At 39.8% G+C, this 25,441-nt stretch overlaps 1 protein-coding gene across 1 annotated transcript in view; it reads right to left on the bottom strand.

Moving 5' to 3' along the window:
• The window catches only part of LOC136872503 (probable G-protein coupled receptor CG31760), a 991,355-nt gene that overhangs the window by 71,026 nt on the left and 894,888 nt on the right, over positions 1–25,441 (bottom strand). The window contains exon 9 of the mRNA XM_067146311.2: positions 832–970. Within this exon, the coding sequence (XP_067002412.2) occupies positions 832–970 (139 nt within the window). The remainder of the gene's footprint in view (positions 1–831; positions 971–25,441) is intronic.

Here is a 25,441-nt window from a genome sequence, read left to right on the forward strand (position 1 = left end):
ACCGTACAAGTACAGTAGTCTAGTAATTGTGAATAATAATAATAATAATAATAATAATAATAATAATAATAATAATAATAATAATAATAATAATAATGAGTTGCGGACCTTAATGATAACTGCAATCCTGAGCATTTTATTCATTTACACACTCATCGATGGTATGGACATGGAGACTTACTGAATTACGTACAAATTGGACTATATCTTCAGGGTGCTTAACTTTTTAAAATAGTAACTATACTTTTAGCACAAGTGATAGGCCTACTTTATGTTCCCTTTCTTTGTTTTGTTTCTTCCTTTATCTCTTTGTTTTATTCTTTCTTTTATTTTCCTTTCCTCCCATTCCTTTGATGTAGAGACCGATGACTAGAATGCTGAAGAATGAATGAATGAATGAATGAATGAATGAATGAATCAATCAATCAATCAATCAATCAATCAATCAATCAATCAATCAATCAATCAATCAATCAATCAATCAATCAATCAATCAATCAATCAATCAATCAATCAATCAATCAATCAATCAATCAATCAATCAATCAATCAATCAATCAATCAATCAATCAATCAATCAATCAATCAATCAATCAATCAATCAATCGTGTACTTTACAGGTAATAATATTTTTATAGAATTTAATGAAGGCTGGGATGTCGGAATTTTGTATCACAACAGTTCTCTAACATGCGTATATCCAACGACACAGAGCTATCGCATTTGGATATCCTCAGCCAGGATCTAATCTCCTACCTTCGGGAAAGGAAGACAAGAGCTAATTGAGATCGACCTGTTGGTCTGAATAGACTACTCTACTACTTGACTCACATTGATACGTTGAGGAAGACGGACAAGAGGAACTCATTGTAGATAGCCATGGAGATGAACCTGCTCTCGTTGAATTCAGACGGAGCCTTCCGCACCATAATACACAGCCTGATACCCCACACCAGGAACATCACCTCCACTGAAACAGAACAGAATGGTAGAAGTCAGCTTTCACGTAGTTCAATTTTGACATGTTAAATTTTACAGATTTATGACGTAGGAAGCATGCATCCGAATGAAACCAGATATGAGAGGTAGAACACATATCTATTTTATAAAAGTGAAGTGACGTCTGTCTGTTTTTTGGAACGCCATCACCTCCAAACTGCCGGGAGGGATTTCATGAAATTTTGCATATACATTTTTAAACCTCCACTAGGTTTCATTTCGATGTATTGACCTGAATATTATAAATGAAATCATTTACAAAATATCGAGTAATAGCTAAGAAGTCCGACTCTGTGGTGTAGTAGTTAGTGTGATTAGCTGCCACCCACCGAGGCCCGGGTTCGATTCCCGGCTCTGCCACGAAATTTGAAACGTGGTACGAGGACTGACACGGGGTATACTCAGCCTCGGGAGGTCAACTGAGTAGAGAGGTTTCGATTCCTTCCCCAACCATCCGGGAGCTGGTTTTCCCACTTCTCCTCCAGGTAAATGCTGGGATGGTATCTAACTTAAGGCCACGGACGCTTCCTTCCCTCTTCCTCGCCTATCCCTTCCAGTTTTCCAATCCCCCACAAGGCCCCTGTTCAGCATAGCAGGTGAGGTCACCTGGGCGATATACTGGTCCTACTTCCCAGTTGTATCCCACGACCTAAAGTAGAGGTGGGATTCATCGCTGCGTCCGAGCGAAAATCCAACCTTGGAGGGTAAACGAATTAAGACAGGAAGAAAAATAGCTAAAAAATGGGATAGGTTTGTTTGTTTCTCACTGAGCAACGTTATAATTACAGGATTAATGGGCTGAAATTTGATATGGATTCAGGCAGGGGTGGTGCGTCATTAAGTGCTGAAAGGGCCCGGTCCACCCAGGGCCGCTAGGTCCTATTGCACAAAATGTGTTTTATTAACGTCTTTAAAAATTACTTTAAATTGCATATATTCTACTTAAATAAGTGTTTTTTCCTTTTCTAATCTCCAAAAAGAATTCAATATACAGAACTCACCCCTAGCTTAAGTTCCTAACAATCTCTTACGGTGTTTCGTAATAGCGAGGGGCGTTCTACAGTATATGGGGTGAGGTGAGAAAATAATGTACATATCACTGTCCTGCACGCAAGTTTTTCTGTGCTATGAAAGGATCTTCTCTTCGAGGTCCTGAAGAAATTGACCATAACGTTGTGGTGGACTGAAATAGAAGATCTCTCTATTTTCCTTCCTAATAATGTTATTGTTCCTACTACTTTTTTGACGGTTTTCGGAGAAGCCGAGGTGCCGGAATTTAGTCCCGCAGGAGTTCTTTTACGTACCAGTAAATCTACCGATACGAGGCTGACATGTTTGAGCATCTTCATTTACCACCGGACTGAGCCAGGATCGAACCTGCCAAGTTGGGTTCAGAAAGCCGGCGCCTCAACCGTCTGAGCCACTCAGTCCGGCCTGATTAGTGTTAATAGGGGATGGTTGCCTAGTTGTATTTCTTCTTAGAACAATAATCAACACCACCATCACTACAACTGAAGTACAGAATCCGCCCTAACCCGTTGGTTCCTCCAGGGGTCATATTTCCTTCCGCATTCCGATGTGGTGTAGCTCGCTGTAAGATCAACCGTAGCAGAGTAGATGTTTTTTAATTAAAGGTAAATGAAGGCAATAATAATTCTATTACATTAATAACTTTTCTGTATTTGTAAAAAATACTTACATTTGCTTCTCAACTGTAATGAAGTAGTCTAATAGTTAGGGTTTTAGTTCTGGGAGCACCCACTCAATTTCCGACATCAAAGTGAGCCTACAACACGTGCGTGTCGTGGTATATTTCCTCTTCGTACGTATTCTTGGACATGAATACTAGATATAAGTGAAGTCATACATGTAGGTTAGTTAAATGGAAGCATCCGCGGGGGTACGCTGACAAAACTGTGTGACTGGTGCAGAAAACAAACGTATTGTATCATTCGGAATGTTATGATGATTTGTTTAGGCTTAAGTGAACAAATTTGTAGTCTTTGAAATGACGTTGGAAAGGGATGAGATGTTCTTTCTAGCACTTGATTTCGATATGGTGCCAAATTATGAGAAATGGGATGCAAAAACAAGAAAACTATATCGTCCAAACTGATTGCCGTTGTTAAAAGTCTGTACAAGGAAGTTCAAAGAGTTGTCAGAATATCTAGAAAACTATCACCAGTGTTTTGAAAATGTGAATGAGTCAAGCATGGGAGTTAGCTTCGGCTTATTACTTTTCATTATTTTTGTCGATGAAATTCCGAAACTCCGCAAAGTACAGACAATAAGAATTTGAACAGGGAACAACAACATGAAAAACAATCCAAACTTAACTATGCAAATGGTATTGTCATCATCGCAGATTCTAAGAAATAGGTGAATGGAGAGCAGAACTGGAATAGAAATAAACGTAAAGAAGAGGAAGCTGATGCCATTGGACAGCGGACAGCACCAGGATTGTGAGATGAATATAGTATGCAAAGGAGGGGTACTAGGAGGAGTCAGCTTTTGCGAACAACTTGTAACGATCTTTGCCAACGGCTGGAAAGACAGACGAAGAAAAAAGACATTTTGAAGAGGATCAAGAAGGCAAACAAAGCCTGTTACCATCTTAGTAACCGTGAAGGTCAATGAACGGTGACGTTCATTTGAGTAGTAAGGGAATATTGTTAGTTTTTGTTTCCAGTGGACAGAAATCCAGATACAACTTACGTTGTAAGAAATACCTTCATTTTTCGAAGTGTCGGATCTCTCTGATGAGTGTTATATAGAGGATGGCTGCCTAGTTGTACTTCCCCTTAAAACAATAATCACCACCACCACTGAGTTATTTCTGGTCTGTTTACGTACTCGTACATTGACCGGATGCAATAAATCGTTTACAGTTACCTGAACACATTTTTCTAGTCCACCCAATGAATTACAGTTTTCTGTACTTTATTTTAATGCGGTTATATTTTAAGAGTATTTAATAAAAATCCCACGTGGCTCACGCGGCAGCGCACCGGCCTCTTACCGCTGGGTTCCGTGGTTCAAATTCCGTTCACTCCATGTGAGATTTGTGCTGGACAAGTCGGAGGTGGGACAGGTTTCCTCCAATTACTCCGGTTTTCCCTGTCAACTTTCAGTCTAAGAACACTCTTCACTATCATTTCATTTCTTCCGTCAGTCATTAATCATTGCCCCAAAGGAGTGCGACAGGCTTCGGCAGCTGGCACAATTCCTAACCTCACCGCTAGATGGGGGCTTCATTCATTTCATTCCTAAACCGGTCGAATGACTGGAAACATGCTGTGGATGTTCATGCTATACACTTATTCCTAATATAACAAGGAGTAAAGTGGATATGCTGTGGCTTGTTGTTGCTTGAGTTTAAGCGATCTGTAAAATTCATCAACAATCCAAGTAGCCGCGTGGTTTGGGTCACGTAGCTATCAGCTTGTATTCGGGAGATAGTGGGTTTGAACCCCACTGTCAGCAACCTTGAAGATTGTTTTACTTGGGCTCCCATTTTTACATCTTGTAAGCTGTGGTGGGACAGAGAACTGGAACTGGATGTTGTGTGTTGCAAGAAGTTAGAGTTTGGAAAAAAAAAGTTTTTTTAAATTGAACATAACTGAAGGATTTTATTTTGTTTGTAATATTTTGAGAAATGAAGAAATAAGAACTCTGGACTTTGCTGGAATATTTGTTTATGTAGCTGAAGTATATGTGTAATAATTTTTCTTTCAGGCAATAGTAAAATGTAAATTAAGAAAACCTCAAGATTGGATTGTTAACATTGCAAGAGTGATAAAGTGATTTGTATATCATGATGTAATTTGGTAACATTTAAAAAATGTAAAGGTGCTTTAATTTGGAACAGCCTATACCGCACGCGCGGTTAGGGATGTTGAAATAAGTGATGTAATTTATCTAGCGTTTGTAGACAGGAAATGACCATATATGGTCAGTTGGTCGAGAGAGAGGTTCAGCAACTAATATCTGTGCAGTAGCAGCTCTTGGGAACGTACCCCTGCTACCAGTCCGGGCTCATCGGAGTATGCCACAAACGCGCCTTGACGCAGCATACCGGCAAACGAAGAACACACCACGTCGGAACGTTCATCATAAATCAACCAGTGTCACTCCTGTAAGTCTCCAGTCACGCGCAACCAGCACAACCTCTACGGACACTATCACCGCTATCCTGCAAGAAATAGACCCTGATCAAGACATGTCGCAAGAAAACATCCAGACCCTCACAGCAGCCATTCAAGCTCTCGCCGACCGTTTCAAGGAGGTCGAAACCCGAATGGACAATTTTTTAGACGAAGATCCACTCAACGACGACGGAGGCACGGACGACCCGGACCAGGTACCTCCACCGGCCGCCATCCCTTGGCGGCAACTGCAGCCGGCGACCTACGACAAGGGCCTCCCAACTCCAGCAGACCCCAAAGTCTACCAGATCGCAACAGCACTAAAGGAACAACTCGCCATCATCCCTACAGGACGCGATCACCACGACGCGGCAACCACCCTTTGGGCACTCTCAGCATGGCCACGCCTGGACCCTGCCCAAAAGAAGTATTTCTTCAACAGGGCCAATCTGCTGTATCTGGCCCTGGCCCAGGGGTGGGACGTGGCAGTCCAGGTAGACCGGGCAACCGGCGATCAGGTCGCCGTCTTACCAGAAGGATTCACCTACACACCAACCCAGCGCCAGCCCGCGGTCACCCGCGGAGCCACCACTACTCGGCAAGGACGAGGACGCGGACGTCGCGGGGCGTCTGGGAAATCAGCAGCCAAGACGTAACGCCGCCTCTGTCAGCAGGGCGTCGGACCTCGCCCCGGCGGCCCATGCGACAGACCACTCTTCATTCTCTCACCAGGTCCTTGACGGGCCTACCAGAGACATTCAACAATTGATAGGGTTTGGTATTTCCTTGTTAATATGTTTTGTTTCTTAATTAATATTCTCATCTTGTATATATTTGTCAATTGTTTGTGAGCAGGCTTGCCTGCATACGTCGCCCAGTTTGTATATTTTATAAATAAAGAGCATTGGGGGAGAGCACCCTTCAGGGACTCCCTCGCTGCCTCTCTCGCGGCTAACGCCCGTGCTGCCTCTCGTACACGCGAGAACCCGAATCCTATATAAGGAGCCGGGCCAGGCAGCTCGGGGTCAGTTGGTCGAGAGAGAGGTTCTTGGTAAACGAGAATCTAGTGGAAATTTTTTCTTATTGGTTGATTGTAATCGAGCCATATCCGGTCTTCTTGCCGGCTTTGGAAAAATGATGCGTTTGTTCGGCGTCATTTTCCATCCGACCGCCCTAGCGAGCGTTCGCGCTCGAGGGCTACCCTCGGGAACTTCTGTCTTTCCGAGGTAAGTGTTATTTCTGTGCTATTTTCATGTTATTTTCAATGTTTTCTGATTTCGTTTAATTTAATTTAATTTCTTTGCGTTTCGGTATTTTCTTGGTTAATGTGATTTTCAAAGTTTTAATATTCTACGTGTCTTGAGTTTGCCCTAGATTCTCGATTTTGTAATTTAAAGTCTTTCTCCTGTCTTTTAATTAACTATCCTTTCATTTGTGTTTTGGTTTCGTAGTTATTCCGTTTGTCAAATGCGTAAAGTATTTGCTGTTCTGTTATGTAACTTTGTCTATTGTAATTTTTTATTTGTTATTTTAATAGAATTCAGCTAGAGGGTGTTTCATGTAAGTCTTTTCACCCCCATAACGTCATACGTTCCATAGGCCTCATTAGGGCTTCCCGCACCTTCCACATCCTGTCTTAGTTGTCATTTTTAGGCCTGTGTTTCCTATATTTAATTTAATATTGCGGATCGAAAGATACTGGTCATGTTTTGATGTCAATACTCCGCCACTGCGTTATTTACAACTATTTCCTTAAGTTATATTATTATTATTATTATTATTATTATTATTATTATTATTATTATTATTCTTATATTATTATTATTATGGTAACCGTAATTGTCCCTCGAGCGGTTACACATCTCATTAACTTCTCCGATGAGGTTGACGTCAGGAAGGGCATCTGGTTGTAAAATATCGTACGAAGATTCACCTCACTTCATTCCACACAATTACCTAGGAGACTACTCGCCAAAATTTACAAGATTCAAGCCTCTCCAAAGCACAGTTTAACTTTTACATTAGATAAAATACAACTAGATTCCATTGTTTTATTTGCTCGACAAACTAGGTTACATTTAAACATGAAACTAAGTAACTTAAGCATAGTTAACTTTAACAGAGGCAATAAGTGCCCACTCTACATGGCCTTAGTGGAAAGAAAATGTTAAAGTTATTGGCCGGAAATCAAAATATTAGGAGGCGAACTCTTGCACTCCTTAGAAATTCACTTGAAAATTCTTTAAACACTATTTGGGCTTATGGCCTGAAGTTATAGTGGCTAAGCCTATACTGCGGAGGTGACTAGATGGAGAGAAAATTTTAGATTACAGCAGGAAGAGATAAATGTTAAAGATTACGAAATCGTAGTCACCCCAATACCAAGTTGAATAGGAATAAAAGACCGTTCATACTCTTTATTCCCTAAGTTAGACTAAGGTCTTTAAGTTTGTTCGAAAATTTACATTGAAAGCTTGATTTTTACATTAAAAGAGAATCCTGAAACCTTCCACTCAGTATAGTTTTCTGAGACTGTCACATGATTAAAAGATGTTTGCCATTACCTTGAGCTGGTGGGCCTTCCGGAGATGGTCAAGGCTATCCCCCTACCTCCTCTACGAACACACTCTGAACCTTTTGACTGGAGCCATCGAAAGACAGCATGGCCCAAAATGTCCCAGCTTTTATAACGGAGAGAAAGGTTCCAAAATTCTCTAGGCCGAAGCCCTGTACACACTCACAAATTCTTTTGGTTGATTAAATGAATGTACAAAATGCCTGATTGGTCGACGAAAATTTAGAAGAAGGAAGGGATAGCAGTCCTAGTAACCTAAGAACACACACACAAAAAAAAGAATTTACAACATTTCAGTTCTGGAAACCTCGAAATTACAAATTTGTTTGAAAATTAATTGTTCATGTTCCTATCAGAGGGGGCACACAAGTAGACAGTAGAGACATTTGACGATAAACCTTCAAACTTCTTCCAGGACACAGTTTGAAGTACACGATATAGATGGCCTTCTAAAAGGCAACCAGTTTAAATGCACGGAGCTGGTGTATCACCGATACAGGGCCTTTAGCTGAATCTGGCATTGCTCTCAGTCTCTTGTACCAGGTTCCTCACTTTCATCTTTCCTACTGACTTCGTAGCCAACTCTTGTCGGGAGTTTTGCGTGACGTAGTGAGTCTTTCATTTTCATCCCCATCCGTACCTTTCCCTTTCCTTTGTTGATATTCTAATTCTTCGAAGGATGGCCTCATACTTTTCCCCTCCTGTTTTAAGTTGAGGAGACGGTTGCTTACTTTTACTTCCCTTCAAAACAATAATAATAATAATAATAATAATAATAATAATAATAATAATAATAATAATAATAATAATAATAATAATAATAGTAATAATAATAATAATCATCATCATCAGAGACAACACTGCTAATGAGATGAATCAATAATGATACTCGTTCAAGAAATGAATGCTGTTCGAAATTCCCTTCTTATGGAATGTGAACGACGGATTTGAAAGTGTCAAGGAAAATATTTGGATAAATCTATTATCGGCACACTTTATCTGGAGGCATTTACACCCTAGTGCTGAATCGGTCGACCTCGGCAATCTTCGGAATTCGTATTGGCAACCTTTGAACACAAACTATGAATCGATTATGCATCGCCGTGCGACATCTGGCGTACATGTTCCGTACTGTTGTTGTTTACATAACAAAGCCGTGTGACATCTGGCGTATACGTTACGTACTGTTGTTGTTTACATAACAAAGCCCCAATATATTATAGGTTAGTAGTGAACATGAGTGCGGAACATCCGTCGACATCCAAGGAACCACCTGGAACTTCTCCACGGTAACGACCATCGCCGGTTATACACAGCGAGGGACGGAAAATAATAGCCCACGTTGCAAAGTGCTCTGCCATGGAGAAAAAACAGAAACAGCTGCTCTTCCCCTTCAACAAGGCTATTCAACGCGCTGCCGCGTATACGGGAAAATCTGCTGCAATTATTAATAGGATTAAGGCATTTTCTGCCTCTCACCCCCGTGATTCTCCACGCACCCGTGGTAAAAGAAGGTAGGTTCCTCTGACCAGTCTATCTAAGCAGTTCTAACGAATATCATGATGGATACTATTGTCATGTGCATGTGTTATATGCTGTTCTCCTCTTTCTCGTATTAAGAACGCAAGGGAAGATAGAACTGGACGATAGCGACAAACGAGTGATAAGGGACACCAGCGAACACTTCTATATCGTCCATAAAGTGGTGCCTACCGTGAAGAAACTGATCCTTGTGCTGCAGAAAGAAATTAAGTGGTCGTGGAGCCCAACGTTCTTCCAAAAAGGTTTGAAAGGTATGGGTTTTGTGTGGAAGAAGGTCAAAAACAAACGTGTTTTATTGCTGGGGCGGGCAGACATCGTTGATTGGCGGGCACGCTTCCTCGTCCAATTTAAGGCAAGGAAGTATTTTACTTGGACGAGTCCTGGATTGATAATAATATAACTGGAAAATGCTGGCAGAGAGGAAACGATGTTGTGGGTGTTACAGCACGGGGAAGCTCTTAGAAAAGGCTAATAATTGCAAGCGTTGGATCTGAGAAATGATTAATTAGAGAAGAACAATTAATATTTGAAGCCAGGAGTACCCAAGGCGATTACCATGGCCAAATGAATTCCTATAATTTTGAGAAATGGTTCAAAACATCTGTGCTCCCTACTTTGCCTCCTGCATCTGTGATAGTGTTGGATAATTCACCATATCATTCTCGACAGGTGGATAAAATACCATCGAGGTATGGTACACGAGTGACAATGGTCCAGTGGCTACAGGGGAGAGGCATTGTCTGCGACGCAAATCAAAGGAAAGAGGCCCTGTATAGATTAGTTCAGGAACACATGCCTCCTGATACAATTTATGCTGTTGACGTCATGACGGCTGAAAAAGGACACGTCGTCCTTCGTCTTCCCTTATACAACTGTGATCTGAAAGCCATTGAATTGGCATGGGCAAAAATCAAACGAGAATTCAAAGGACGGAACATTACGGGAGACATGTCAGCAGTTAACTTTCGACGACTGACCATCGAGGCATTCCGCTCCGTATCTGCCGAAGATTGGGAAGGGTACTGCCGGAAAGTGAAAGTACGGGAGGAAGACTACTGGGGGCACGACGGTGTCATGGAAATAGCCATGGACGACATTGTAATGCATAGTACAGCAGAGTGCAGTGACGATTGTGACAGTGATCTGTCTGAGAATTAATGTAAAGGTGTAGCAAATACATATACAAATACATTGTGACAGGGATTTATCTGATAATTAATGTAAATAAAGGTGTAGCAAATACATATACAAATACATTGTGACAGGGATTTGTCTGAGTATTAATGTAAATAAAGGTGTAGCAAATACATTGTGACAGGGATTTGTCTGAGAATTAGTGTAAATAAAGGTGTAGCAAATACATTGTGACAGGGATTTGTCTGAGTATTAATGTAAATAAAGGTGTAGCAAATACATATACAAATACATTGTGACAGGGATTTGCCTGAGAATTAATGTAAATAAAGGTGTAGCACATACATATACAAATACATTTTGACAGGGATTTGTCTGAGAATTAATGTAAATAAAGGTGTAGCAAATAGATATACAAATACATTGTGACAGGGATTTGTCTGAGAATTAATGTAAATAAAGGTGTAGCAAATAGATATACAAATACATTGTGACGGGGATTTGTCTGTGAATGTAAATAAAGGTGTAGCACATACATATACAAATACATTGTGACAGAGATTTATCTGAGAATTAATGTAAATAAAGGTGTAGCACATACATATACAAATACATTGTGACAGGGATTTGTCTGAGAATTAATGTAAATAAACGTGTAGCACATACATATACAAATTAATTGTGACAGGGATTTGTATGAGAATTAATGTAAATAAAGGTGTAGCAAATACATATACAAATACATTGTGACAGAGATTTGACTGAGAATTAATGTAAATAAAGGTGTAGCACATACATACACAAATACATTGTGACAGGCATTTGTCTGAGAATTAATGTAAATAAAGATGTAGCAAATACATTGTGACAGGGATTTATCTGAGAATATATATAAATGAAGGTGTAGCAAATACATATATAAATACATTGTGACAGGAATTTGTCTGAGAATTAGTGTAAATAAAGGTGTAGCAAATACATATACAATTACATTGAGACAGTGAATTGTCTGAGAATTAATGTAAATAAAGACGTGGCAAATACATATACAAATACATTGTGACAGGGATTTGTCTGAGAATTAATGTAAATAAAGGTGTAGCACATACATATACAAATACATTGTGACAGTGATTTGTCTGAGAATTGGTGTACATAAAGGTGTAGCAAATACATATACAAATACATTGAGGCAGTGATTTGTCTGAGAATTAATGTAAATAAAGGTGTAGCAAATACATATACCAATACATTGTGACAGGGATTTGTCTGAGAATTAATGTAAATAAAGGTGTAGCAAATACATATACAAATACATTGTGACAGGGATTGGTCTGAGAATTAATGTAAATAAAGGTGTAGCAAATACATATACAAATACATTGTGACAGGGATTTGTCTGAGAATTAATGTAAATAAATGTGTAGCAAATACATATATCGATCGATCATAGGTACTATCGATTCAATTCAGATTTCATTTCCATGCAGCTGGCAGCACTACCGGAACCGGGACAGCTCCCTTCTTACTCCTCACCCCCGTACACAAATGCATCCAGATAAAGTGTGCCGATAACAGGTGGATGGCATTTTGGACGAAGATGGATGGATTGAGTGAATTAAAGACCGAGTCCAAACTCTCTGTGTACGTAAAATGGTGTGTTTTAAGCTGTATAGGCATTTTAACAGATTGGGTTGTAAAGAAAGGATGTGGGTAGGAGGCTGCCAACTACAAGATGGAGTGACAGCGTGGTTGAGAGCACGAGAGAGGCAGGTATACACTGAAATGATGGTAGAAGTGTGCGGTCGCAGATGGCGCGTCAAACCAAAGCCCAATTCCGTCCGTCGACCCACGAACAGAAGATGGATTTATTAATAACACTTATGAAGAAAAATTTTCATTCTACATGTTAGCTGCCTCTGTGGATCAGCGGTAGAGTGTCGGCCTCCGGATCCTAAGATAGCGGGTTCAAACCCGGCAGAGGTAGTCGGATTTTTGAAGGGCGGAAAAAAGTCCATTCGACACTCCATATCGTACGATGTCGGCATGCAAAAGATCTCTGGTGACACATTCGGTCTTTACCCGACAAAATTCATTAAATCTCAGCCATAGACGCCCAAGAGAGTTTCGATTTACTCGGTCTGCCACCTAGTGGGGGCCTAGAGTAAAACGGAACGTCGAAATTGACGAGCAGACAGCCAGATGGCGTCAAACTGAAATGCCTGCACACGGTAGCTGAGGCCATACGATTATTATTATTATTATTATTATTATTATTATTATTATTATTATTATTATTATTATTCTACATGTTGCGATGATGATGGTGATATAGGTATTACTGACTTTATCTGGCCTCCCTAGTGCACTGATAAGAGGAGATGATCACCAAATATAGAAGAAAGACACGGATGCAGGAACGGGATGTTCATGACCATGGCTCCATAACTCTGCATTCCGTCCGACCAACCGAGCAGAGGATGGGTGACCGTAGTTCTACCATGGCTCTACATCTCTGCAGTGGGGAGACGGAGAAGGCCTGGTCCCCACCGTTGCTGTCTTGAGAATGATTTTCTGTGATTTTCCATTCTCCTGCACTAAGGCGAATGCCAAGGCAGATCCCTTGATGGGCCACGGCCGCTTTATCATTTTTTTCTTCGCATCACCTTCACCGTAACAAAACTCCTGGCCTCAGAGAGGGCGTTATCCTCCAAGCCCACCGTACCCTACTGAATGAATTGTTAGTCATAACTTTAGGAAATTCTGGATATCGAGACATTTTTTTTTCTAGGGGCTAATTACGTCGCACCGACACAGATAGGTCTTATGGCGACGATGGGAGAGGAAAGGCCAAGGAATGGGAAGGAAGCGGCCGTGGCCTTAATTAAGGTACAGCCCCAGCATATGCCTGATGTGAAAATGGGAAACCACGGAAAACCATCTTCAGGGCTGCCGATAGTGGGATTCGAACCTACTATCTCCCGGATGCAAGCTCACAACCGCGCGCCTCTACGCGCACGGCCAACTCGCCCGGTGATATCGAGACATGATTCTGGTTGTATATGCAATGACACTCTTCAGTCTAGTATGAAGAAATACCAGGCAGACTTCGAAATCTGGGAGGATGCAGAATCGGATTGACGGATGTGGTGACGTAGTGTTTTTAACGATGACTATGAAGGTACGGGACTGATAAAAGAGATCGTGAAATATCATAGAAGAAATAACCCCCATGCTCTGCGGCAGCAAGGAGCTTTGGTAGAAGTGATATGCTAGAATCGCGACAGAGCTCTTGGTTCTAGAATTTGCCTCTTAGGCCCATAATCGGCAATGCTTCGCTGCTATCGTTTCCTTGTGAAAATTATTTAATATATTGATTTACTTTATTGTTCAACAGGCATTTACGACCACTTACAGAATATTTTCATTTCTTATTTCTATTGTTATAAATTATACACAATAGAAATTAAAATATGAATGCTAATACTATATAGGGGAAGTTCGTGTAATTTGAACTGCTTACTTTTAAACGTCCATAAGTCTATTGACCGTAGTGGAAATTTCTCAAATTTTATACACGATGATGAATACACTGTATCGAATGATTTTATGAAAATAAATGTTAATATTATGTTTAGTACTTTTTTAAAAGTTATATTTATTCTCAAATTTGTTATTGTGTAATTTGGACTGGTAAATGTAAACACTTGTAAATTATTCAATGTATTTGTTATGAAATACTAAGCAATAAAATACGACACTATGAATTGTCGTCATCACGTTTGACATGTAAGCCAATTATAAAATAATTCATTATGGCTTCTGGCGCAGTTTTCACGAACCCACTTTTTGCAACTATTGCACTGAATCCAATCATCATCATAATACTTATCACATGCATTGCCGTCAGATAGCTCCTCAATTGTAATCACGTAAGCTGAGAGGACATCGAACCAGTCTTCGGATTCAGGTAAAAATCTTTGGCCGGGAATCGAATTCGGGACTTTCGGGTAAGAGGCAGGCCTGCTACCCCTACACCATGGGGCTGGCCTCAAATTATAAAACACGTTATTTTAGAATCACCAGTAAAACTACGGAGAAAGGTAATTATTACAATATTGTTTCAATGGCCCAAATTACACACTCTCCGGCAGTTCAAATGACACGACATGCACTAATTAATATGCAAAGTATTTAAAATTTATGAATAACTTTTATGAGTAAAACTATGTTAAAAGTTACTTAGATATTTCATCAGTACTTGCAAAAGCTAGTGACTGAAATAACTACTTTACAGTACACTTACTTGTCATCGCATAAGCTTGAAAGTAATGTGAGTAATAATATTGTTTTCCTTTTCCCCCTTCAACTTAAGTCCATTAGCCAAACAACTTTGAGGAAGAAAGGTACCCTCGGTTGTCTTGCTGACCTTGCCTCAAACAGGAAGTGACCGAACTTGTAAATACCAAAAATATTATCGGTCCAAATTACACGGACTTCTCCTAGTTATGAACTATGGACAGGGGTAAGTTTGTGTTTGAACTTAGTATTTTAATGTTTCTTAAAATATAAATCTTTTTATCTAAGTTATTCTGAGGACTAAAACTATTCATGGTACACAAATATGATACTCTATTTAATGTATGTCTTTTCTCTGTGTGAGTTGCCATCGGACTGACCTTAAGAAGACTCTCAACTCGTCGAATATGTCTACGTTTGACATTTTATTAATTGACTGACATATGCTGTTTAATCCGCGAGTGGTCGCTAGCCAAAATGTAACGCGAGTGGTCGCGCGTGAGACTTTCTCTCACATTAAAATAAATATGACATTTTTCACAGTTTTGTGGGGCGTAAGGCTGAAATTTACCACTGAAATCAAACGCAAGTTCTACCTTATATATTTTAGATAAAAATGAAGTAAAGAAAATGAAATGGCGTATGGCTTTTAGTGCCGGGAGTGTCCGAGGACAAGTTCGGCTCGCCAGGTGCAGGTTTTTGATTTGACTCCCGTAGGCGACCTGCGCATTGTGATGAGGATGAAATGATGATGAAGACGACACATAAACTCATCCCCCGTGCTAGTGAAATTATCCAATTATGGTTAAAATTCCCGACCCTGCCAGGAATCGAACCCGGGACCCCTGGGACCAAACGCCAGCACGGTAACCATTTAGCCATGGAGCCGGACATAAATACGAAATGATTAGCTGTTTATTAAAGATACAAATTGCTACTTAAAATAACATATGCAATGTACATAAAAATAACTTCCGCCCTGGTGTTGTAAAAAAATAAAATCTCACACATGCATTATATCTAGTAATATTTACGTAAAAAGCAAGGTTTCTGAACACAGTAACATTTTCAAAAACAAGAAGTGCTCATAATACAAATACTAACGCGTACAACAGAAGTAAATTTTCCGCTCCACTTCAACATAACACCAACGCCATTGGTCGCACGATGAGAAAAACTCTCACGCAGTGAGCACGGACATATAGGAACCTTTTTTCTGACTAGGGGAGGGGGTGCTTACCCTTCAAATGTGAATCGCTCTACTCACGACAGTTATAAACTCAGCTAGAAGAGGGAACAGTCACCTCCCTGTCATCATTGTGAAGTAATATCACAATAAAAAATAATGTGAGAGAAAATCTCATATAGCGACCACTCGCGGGTTAAAGGTTTATCAGAGATGACGTTGCTGATTCACTAGATTGAACTTCAGTACTGTGGTACATTTTTGCCTTTGGGACGTCGGCTCTCTTGTGTCTTCTAGTAACCCTTTAACTTTCGACACTTTGAAGTTGGTCAGTGATTTCGAGGGCAGAAAATGAAATGGATGAGCCTTGCTGGTGTATGTTGAAGGAATAGGAGTGCTTACTAGTCACTTCGTGGTCGAATTTTATGTAGTTCATTCAAGGGGAAGAGATGCTTTATTTTTCTCTGATGTTTAGAGAGGCGTATATTTCGGCTCCTTGTCTGAATGGTCAGCGTTGTGGCCTTCGGTTCAGATGGCCCTAGGTTCGATTCTCTCGGCCGGGTTGGGGGTTGTAACTTTGTCTGGTTAATTCTTCCAGTTCGGGGCTAGGTCTTTGTGTTAATATTACTGTAATACACATCTTCATTTACATACAACAAACACACTACAAACCACCACAGCAACACAAAATAGCGAATACATTCATCGAAATAGGGTTGTAATAATAATAATAATAATAATAATAATAATAATAATAATAATAATAATAATAATAATAATAATAATAATTGTACCGGTTGGTACACCCCGACCCCGCAAATTTAAATTGTGCGCCATCCTCTACAGGAGAAAGCCTGAACTTTAAAAACTGTATTAATTCAGCAGTTTCTCCGAAGAGGGCTCTATGTGAATTTTGATGTGTTTTTGTTTATAATTGATCAAGAAGTGTGGGCGTTCTCTACCTGATGTCTCTACTAAAAACTATGAGTACGCACTCTGGTGTAAAGGAATGAACTTTCTTGAAGAAATTTAGCATTCATAAGTTTTGTCTTTACTAAATTTTGTTCTGTGGTCTGTGGGTTGGCAACAGTTATCATTTCTTTCCGCCTGTTTTGAATTTAACCAATAACTAAATTTTGTAATTAATTTCTGACCAATAGTGTCTTTCTTTCTCGATGTTGATGTGTAACTTTTAGCGACCCAATAAAATTGAGGGGGTGTGTCTACTCATTCTTGAAAGATCTCGAATTCTCCACGAGGGTATAAAAACTGCTGATTTTCTTGTCTCGGGGCCACTTCAGTAACATCTTTCTTAGTGCGTGGATATGTAGCAGGGGGCGAGAAGCGCATCTTTCTTCGGGCAACAGATCTCCAACAAGGTAATGGCCTTTTAAAATCTGTATTTCTTGCTAGCTCAGCAGTTTTACTCTCGGGGAGGGTTCGAAACCTTTAATATGTAACCAATTCCTTTAAAATGTAAATTACGTTTTCTGTGTATGTAAAAACTTCAAAGCTCTTTTACTGTAAAGCGGGGATAGAGAGTGCTTCACCCTCTCGAACTCCCCTTCATTTGGAAATTGAGGTGACTACGTTTTCATAACCGTTTCTTCTCTTCCTTATGCATTAAAGTTTTATAATACGTGTCACCTCCCTAGCTTGGGATTAGCCCCTGTATATCGGCCTAGAGCCACTTAGGTTTTAAAAATGTTTATTTAGGAGTGCTGTTTCACGCCTCCAGTCCTCTCTGTACTTTGGGCCAGTAACTTAACCTGTTGTGTTTTTTTTTCTTTGCGAAGGCCCCGGTAGGTTGGGTACTAGTTACCCCTGTTAATTTATAAGGATGCCTTAAGGGCAGTAGAGTGTGAAGTTTGTTGTAGCCTTTGAGAGGCTTGTAAAATTGAGAGCTGGTATGCTCTTTTCCTTAACATTGTAATTAGGAGCTACTGCTCCTTGGCACGATGGGATTTTCTACCCCTTTGTACATTTGGTAACTTGGTAAAGTTGAGCTAATCGCTCAAAGATTGTGAGTGTGGGGCTCGAAGCCCAAAACCTGGTAAAAAAAAAAACCCTGAAACCGGAAAAATTATTTTGTACCTGCCTTACGTTGTTATTTCACCTAGTGGAAATTGTTGAATGTTGCTATCTGTTATTTGTTGATTTTGAAAAGAAAATACAACCTTTGTTAAAGTTTTAAATTAACTTTAATTTTGTAGTTGAGACCTATTCTAGCCCGCACCTTCTTTCACCTCTAACTACCACGGACATCTCCGTAATAATAATAATAATAATAATAATAATAATAATAATAATAATAATAATAATAATAATAATAATAATAATAATAATAATAATAATAATAATAATAATAATAATAATAATAATAATAAGTTTTCAAAGACACATTAAGATCGCTGCAGAATTAACTCTGCCAAACTGAGAGGTGACAAGGAGGTGCAACGGTAATTATGCGATGTTCTGTGTGACTGGATTTGTGTATTCAGCTGGAGAGAACTACCGTATCTCACGTATGAAGTAATTCAACTCATGTGGCAAAGACAGACTTTCGGGTAAACAGGACGGTGAGAATTTATACACACACCACCAGATGTACGTTAGCTGAGCTATTCCCTGTTTTTGCTTATAACAAGCCGTTGTTTGTCTGTTGAAAACCTATCGAAGCGTGAGGAAACTGAATTCAGTAGAACTGGTAGTCTGTGAAACTCTTGATGTTTAAGTATTATTATTATTATTATTATTATTATTATTATTATTATTATTATCTTTACTTTTTTTGCTAGTTGCTTTACGTCGCACCGACACAGATAGGTCGTATGGCGACGATAGGATAGGGAAGGGCTAGGAGTGGGAAGGAAGCGGCCGTGGCCTTAAGGTACAGCCAAAGAATTTGTCTGGTGTAAAAATGTGAAACGACGGAAAACCATCTTCAGGGCTGCCGACGGTGGGGTTCGAAACCACTATCTCCCGGATGCAAGTTCACAGCTGCGCGCTCCTAACGGCACGGCCAACACGCCCGGTATTCTCTTTATTATCGCTTAGATATATAAGAAACTAGCAAATGTACCCGTGCTTCGCTACGGTATTCTGCATTGTATACGAATATTGAAGTAAATACTGTACATGCAGTAAATAAGATTGTTTTAAAATAGCATGTCTCTTAGCGTTATCCGAGAAACAATATGCAGAGGTCCCCATACGTTGTTTCCAGTGTAAAGTGCTTGTTACGGATTTGTGATGATAACGACAGGCTCACTTCCCTACTGCGATTCACAATCGAGTTGGGAAGTTTACATTATAATTGCAGGCCCCATTGCCTACTGCGCGGTCACAATCTATTTGGGGAGTTTCCGTTACAATTGCAGGCCCCCTTTCCTACCTCCAGACATATTACAAATTGAAGAGTTTTTATTATAATGGCAGGAAACTTCCCTACAACCAGTCAAAATTGAGTTGTGCAGTTATCATTATAATGATAGGCCCCTTTTCCAACTGCCAGCCAGCTTCCTGCCAGTCACACAAAGTTGATGAGTTTCCATCAAAATAGCAGGCCAGTATGCCTAATGCCAGTCACATTTTAGATGGGTACATCTGTTTATAACTGCGGGAACGCTTGCCTACAGCCAAAGACTGTATGGTGCATGCTCCCTTGCTTTCTGAAAGTCAAATCGAGAAGTGAATTATTCATTACAATGGTAGGCCTGCCTCATTAATGCCAGTTACACAGGAATTGGAGAAGGACTCCATTCCTACTGCCAGTCATAGTCGGTGTGCGGAGTACTGATTACAATAGCAGACACACCCTTTCTCGATCGCTACAAAATCGACATCAGTGAATATATATAGTTCGACATACGAAAGTATGTGCTTGTTTACAATATTGCAGACCTTCATTTACAGATTAACTGCTTCTAAACGGTACATCATATCGAGAAAAGATTGTACCATAAGACGCCGGATTTAGCGGCCTAAATTGCTGGTCATATGATATCTCATCTATTCATGGGTCAGATTGAGTTAGAAACTTGGGTAAAATTTGTGTAAGATTATCTCACATTGCATTGCTTTTCGGATAATTAAGTGACAGCTACATACATAGCATTTGGCTCACATATGGCTACTGGGTGGACCAATTTTCGTGTAGAGTATGATGATTCTATCTTTCCTCTAAGTGATGGAAGGTATGGATTATGTATGTGAAAAGTACTACTTTACTTAAGATCGAGAAATAGAGAAAAGTCAAACGTAAAATGGATATAAATACGACAAAAAGTCGTACGACCAAGGTTGTAGATCACTCCAAATTGAACGGGGATTGTGCCATCCGTTATGTGATGATACTTCCCGAAGGTCTGCACCATCATTAAAATTGCCTCCATATTTCGATATTCTTCGGGATAGAAAGGGAAAAATTTAAAGCTCTTGGAAGTTTTCCGCCCGTTATTACAGGCTAAGTCGTAAAATTTTGCCAAATTTCAGTTTTCTTTCTCGACTGGCAGATTATGCCGCAATCTGGGTTTTCAGTGAGAAGTGTAAAAAGTAGAACTTTCAAGATACTAAACCAAAAAATATGCAGATGATCATTATTACCCCTTAAGCGTGTAGCTGTACGAAAATTTCGACAAAATAGTCTATGTACAGGCACACAGTAGTTACGATTTTATTTACATAGATAAATAAGGAACCTGCTCCACGTACAACACCTTTTGGGCTATATCCGCTGGACTTAACCGGAAAAACGGACCGTTTATGATATCTCCCTTATTAATCCTCCTGTCGAAAAAATGCACATGAAAAAAAGTTTTAGAGTTGGAATTCCATCATGTTTGGTCGATTTCCAGTCAGGTTGGTCTTGTACTGTATATATTCTGGAAGAGTAAAATCACCATTTCGGTTCCCTATAAACCGCCAGTCCATTCCGGGAACATGAAATGTTATTGACGATTAACACCTACCGTTGGACAGGTGGATGTTAATATAAAGTTTGACTCAAATATCTTCAGTAGTTTTCAAGTTGTAAAACATACGCTTTACACGCACCCGCTCTTGAGTTAAGTCCGGTGGGACTTGTACCGGAAAACGGTCCGTTAATGATATCTCCCTTATTAATCCTCGTATTGAAATGATGCACATGAGGAAAAAGGCCTAGAAATGAATTTCCATTACGGCAGCTAAATTTACATTAAGTTTGGTTGCAAAATGACGGTTTCGGTTTCGTATAATCCCCCAGTCAATTCAGGGATTCAGAAACAATACTTGCCCTAAAACCTACCAAAGGACAGATGGATTCTAAATATCAAGTTTGGTGGAAATATATCCAGTAGTTTCCAAGTTTTAGACAAACAGACAAACAAACAAACAGACAGACACCAAAACAGAATATATGCAGATGGTCATTATTACACCTGAAACGGATAACTGTACGGAAATTTCGCCAAAATTGTCAATGTACAGATATACTCTAGAAGTGTAGACCTTTATTTCGATAGTTACTGCTTTGCAACTGTACGACGTATCTACAAACGGACTTCACCATCAGACGCCCCTTTCAGTGCTCTACATGGTTGGTCCTATGACATCTTCTCGTATCTCCTTTATTTATGGGTTAGATTGAGTTAGAGTCATTGAATGGGGTGAAATCTTGTACAGTTTTTGAATGCTACTTTATATTTTTGATTCTCATGTGACAGCTAGAATCATAAAATTTGGCTATAACATTGCCAATGGTCCTGTCAATGTGCGTGCCGAATGTCATGATTCTACCTTTCCTATAAGTGTGCCAAATGATAACATATACGTCTAAAAGTACAAAATCAACTTGTGTTTAATGTATTAGGGATAGAAATACGACGAAAAGTCACAGGACAAAAGTTGTAGATCTCTCCAAAATGAAACGCAATTTGCTTTGTGACTTTTGATACGACTTACTGATTAGCCACCAATTACCCCGAAACGAAGGTCTGCACCGCCGTTAAAATTGCATCCATATTTCGGAATTTTCCTGGTCCAGAAGTTATACATTTGCATAGCTTAGAATATTTCCTCAAAGGAAAGAGTGTACAGCATTCGGGATTAGCACTCGCATACATACGTGGTAATTAAGGAAGAAAGTAATACAGTTTAGTAAGTTGAAATTAATAGAAAATAGATTATAACAGAGGACATCCGGATGACGACAAATATATAAATACCAAGTGAATGTATTGGAAAATCAAATGCTCCTCAATAAATTATGCCGGAGTGAGTTATGGATATAAGAAAGCGGTAATCGGAGAGAAATTTAGGCGCAGGGATTCTTAGGTAATCAGATAAGAAGATGAATATTTGTGTTATTACTTATGCTATTCGAGGACGGTTATAACCTCCAATGATATTCCGCCAATATCCCGCAGAATGGCCGATTGACGACTCTCTTGCTTTCTACCCAAGGAACAACCACGAATTTAAAGGAATGATGAGGAAAATGACAATACGTTACTTCCCTGCTGGCAAGCAGTCAGAGACGTTGCCATGGTAACCCATATATTCGTTATCGCTCTGTCGGTCCCTCAATGCCGAGCATGGTATCGGCAGAAAATAGTAAATTTCTCCGTCATTTGAAGAGTAAGGTAAATTATGAACACAACGAAAGTTGTTTGTGATGAAGAGACCTTTCACATACGGTCCACAGAGTTTGCAGAAAATCAATAGTATAAGAGAAAATGGAGGAAGACCGTTGTGGTTTTCCTATAGACCCCCGTCTTTTCAAAGATTTTAAAATGATATGCATATCGAAACCTTCCCCGGGGTGAGTATACTCTAAATATGAAGTTTGGTTGAGATCTATCCAGCCCTTTCGACGTGATGGTGGAACAAACAAACATTTTTATTCTTTTTATTTTGCTAGTTGCTTTACGTCGCACCGACACAGATAGGTCTTATGGCGACGATGGGACAGGGAAGGGATAGGAGTTGGAAGGAATCGGCCGTGGCCTTAATTAAGGTACAGCCCCAGCATTTGCCTGGTGTGAAAATGGGAAACCACGGAAAACCATTTTCAGAGCTGCCGACAGTGGGGTTCGAACCTACTATCTCCCGAATACTGGATATTGGCCGCACTTAAGCCAAACAAACAAACAAACAAACAAACAAACAAACAAACAAACAAACAAACAAACAAACAAACAAACAAACAAACAGACAGACAAACAGAAACGAACAACTTTATTTATAAGATTATTTTTATACCACTCCCCTCGCCCCCTGCCAAAAGGGTGCTAGGGGTGTCTTACCCTCACGCCGTTTGTCTCCTGATACTAATTGATAAGTGTACCACGATTGGTGAAATTGCTCCAGTGGTTTAGGAGGAGATGTGTCATATACACACCCACACCCACACACCCACGCACACACATACATCAATTTTTATATATAGTAAGAAGAAGAAGATAATATTTTTATATGTAGTTTTTCGATTAATTTTATATCTCACCCCCTTCGCTCCCCACTTGGATTTGCAAAAAATCCGGAGTAATACTATTCATCTCAGAGACCCTGAAATCTATGGATTCGAAACTGTTTTTAATTATTTCTATATCTCACCCCCCCCCCACCCTTTGCTCCCAACCTAAAAGGGGGCTGGATTTTAAAAAAATTCTAGAGTATCACTTTTCAACTCAGCGACCCCGAAAACTATGAATTCGACACTATTCTCGATTATTATTGTAACTACCACCCCCCTGACCCTCTCCCTTAAGGGCGCTAGGGTTGAGATCTATCCAGCCGTTTCGACGTGATGGTGGAACAGACAAACAGACAGACAAACAGAAACAATTTTATTTATATAGATTTTTACACTCGTTCTTCACCCCCTTTCCATCCCCGCCCAAAGGAGTCCTATGAGTGCCTTACACAACAGTATATTTTTTTCCCAGATATTAAGTCTTATTTGTACCTATTTTGGTTGACAGCTATGCCCAAACGTACATGCATAATCTCACTGCTCTAGAATCCTGGAGCTGACGTTGCCATGGTTACGGCAGTTCATTTCTTTATCCGATTCCTAGAGCAGGGGTAGTGTGGTGCCAATATCTCCGTAACGGTTGGTTTTAGGGCCTTAAAACATGGTTTTCGGGCCCGTAGGGCTTACCGAGTTTTGTTCTTTGCGTCAAGAGGATTAAATTGAGCTTTGTCTCGTCCTTATACGACAAATTCGATATTTTGCCTATAATAGTATAAGAGAAAATAGAGGAAAACCGTTTTTCCTATAAAACCCCCGTCTTTTCAAAGATTTTAAAATGATATGCATATCGAAACCTTCCCCGGGGTCAGTATACTCTAAATATGAAGTTTGGTTGAGATCTATCCAGCCGTTTCGACGTGATGGTGGAACAGACAAACAGACAGACAAACAGACAAACAGAAACAATTTTATTTATATAGACTTTATTCAGCTTACCCCAGTAATTCCTGGTGTCGCTGAAGTCACCCGGACTTATTTTGGTCTTGGTCGGGCTTTTGAGACTGGCTGCCCTTCCTAACTCCACGTGATTTTTGAGATGAAAATTTAGAACCACAATTGATTGAGATTCGAACCCCAGTGCTCCGGGTTGGAAGCCAGCAGCTAAGCCATTGATTTAATCACGGTCCTTTTTCCACTCATTAGAGAGCTCTGGGAAACAATGTCCCAACACAGTTTTATATATGTATTACTCTGCTCACCCAGACTCACGCAGCAGAGGTCAAGATGGTCGGGAACAAGCAAAAGCGTTTAACATACGCGGCGAGGTAAAGTTCCTGCACACCACACTGGAATCGAAAGTGGACTGACTTTCAGGTAGTGTAGATGGTCTTAAATAGTAACTCGATGGAAAAGCACTTGGAACAATCCGTATGTATTAAAACGCACATGCTTTGAAGAAAGTCCGGTTTGCTTCTTTAAGAAGATTCCTTGAAAGGCAAAGCTGTTGAGAGAAATTTCTAATGGTTTTGAGCCGGATTGAGCAGCGCTGTCTTTCTTAGTTTAAATTGGTTTGTTCGGTCCCACCTCAGTTGATGGATCTGAGGGTGCTCAAATACTCCAGTCTCGTGTCGGTGCATTTATCAACACATTAAAGAAATCCTGCGGGGCGAAATATCCAACTCCTCGGCGTCTTCGAAAACAGTAGGCTAACAGTAGTGTCTTTAACGATAAAATATTTTAAAATTATTATTATTATTATTCTTGCCTATATCATGTCTATTATTATTATTATTATTCTTTAGTAACTTGGAAGTTATTAGCAACTAATATTGAATAACCCAGCCTTTTAAATGTAGAGAATATTAAAAAATAATTAATGCAATTAAGCTCTTAAACCAAGAGCGAGTATGGGAATTTGCAACAATGACACATCTCTCAGTAGGTAACTTCCACTATGGGTGGGTGTGGCAGAATAACATCCACGGTATCATTTACCTGTCAGGGGATATTAAATTGAGAGCGTTGGTAGGCGACCATGGGGCTTCAGCTGAGTCCTGACATTGCTTCTACTTACTTGTGCCACGCTCGTCATTTTCATCTATCCA

This window comes from Anabrus simplex, chromosome 4, assembly GCF_040414725.1.
Source record: "Anabrus simplex isolate iqAnaSimp1 chromosome 4, ASM4041472v1, whole genome shotgun sequence".
Lineage (NCBI taxonomy): Eukaryota > Metazoa > Arthropoda > Insecta > Orthoptera > Tettigoniidae > Anabrus > Anabrus simplex.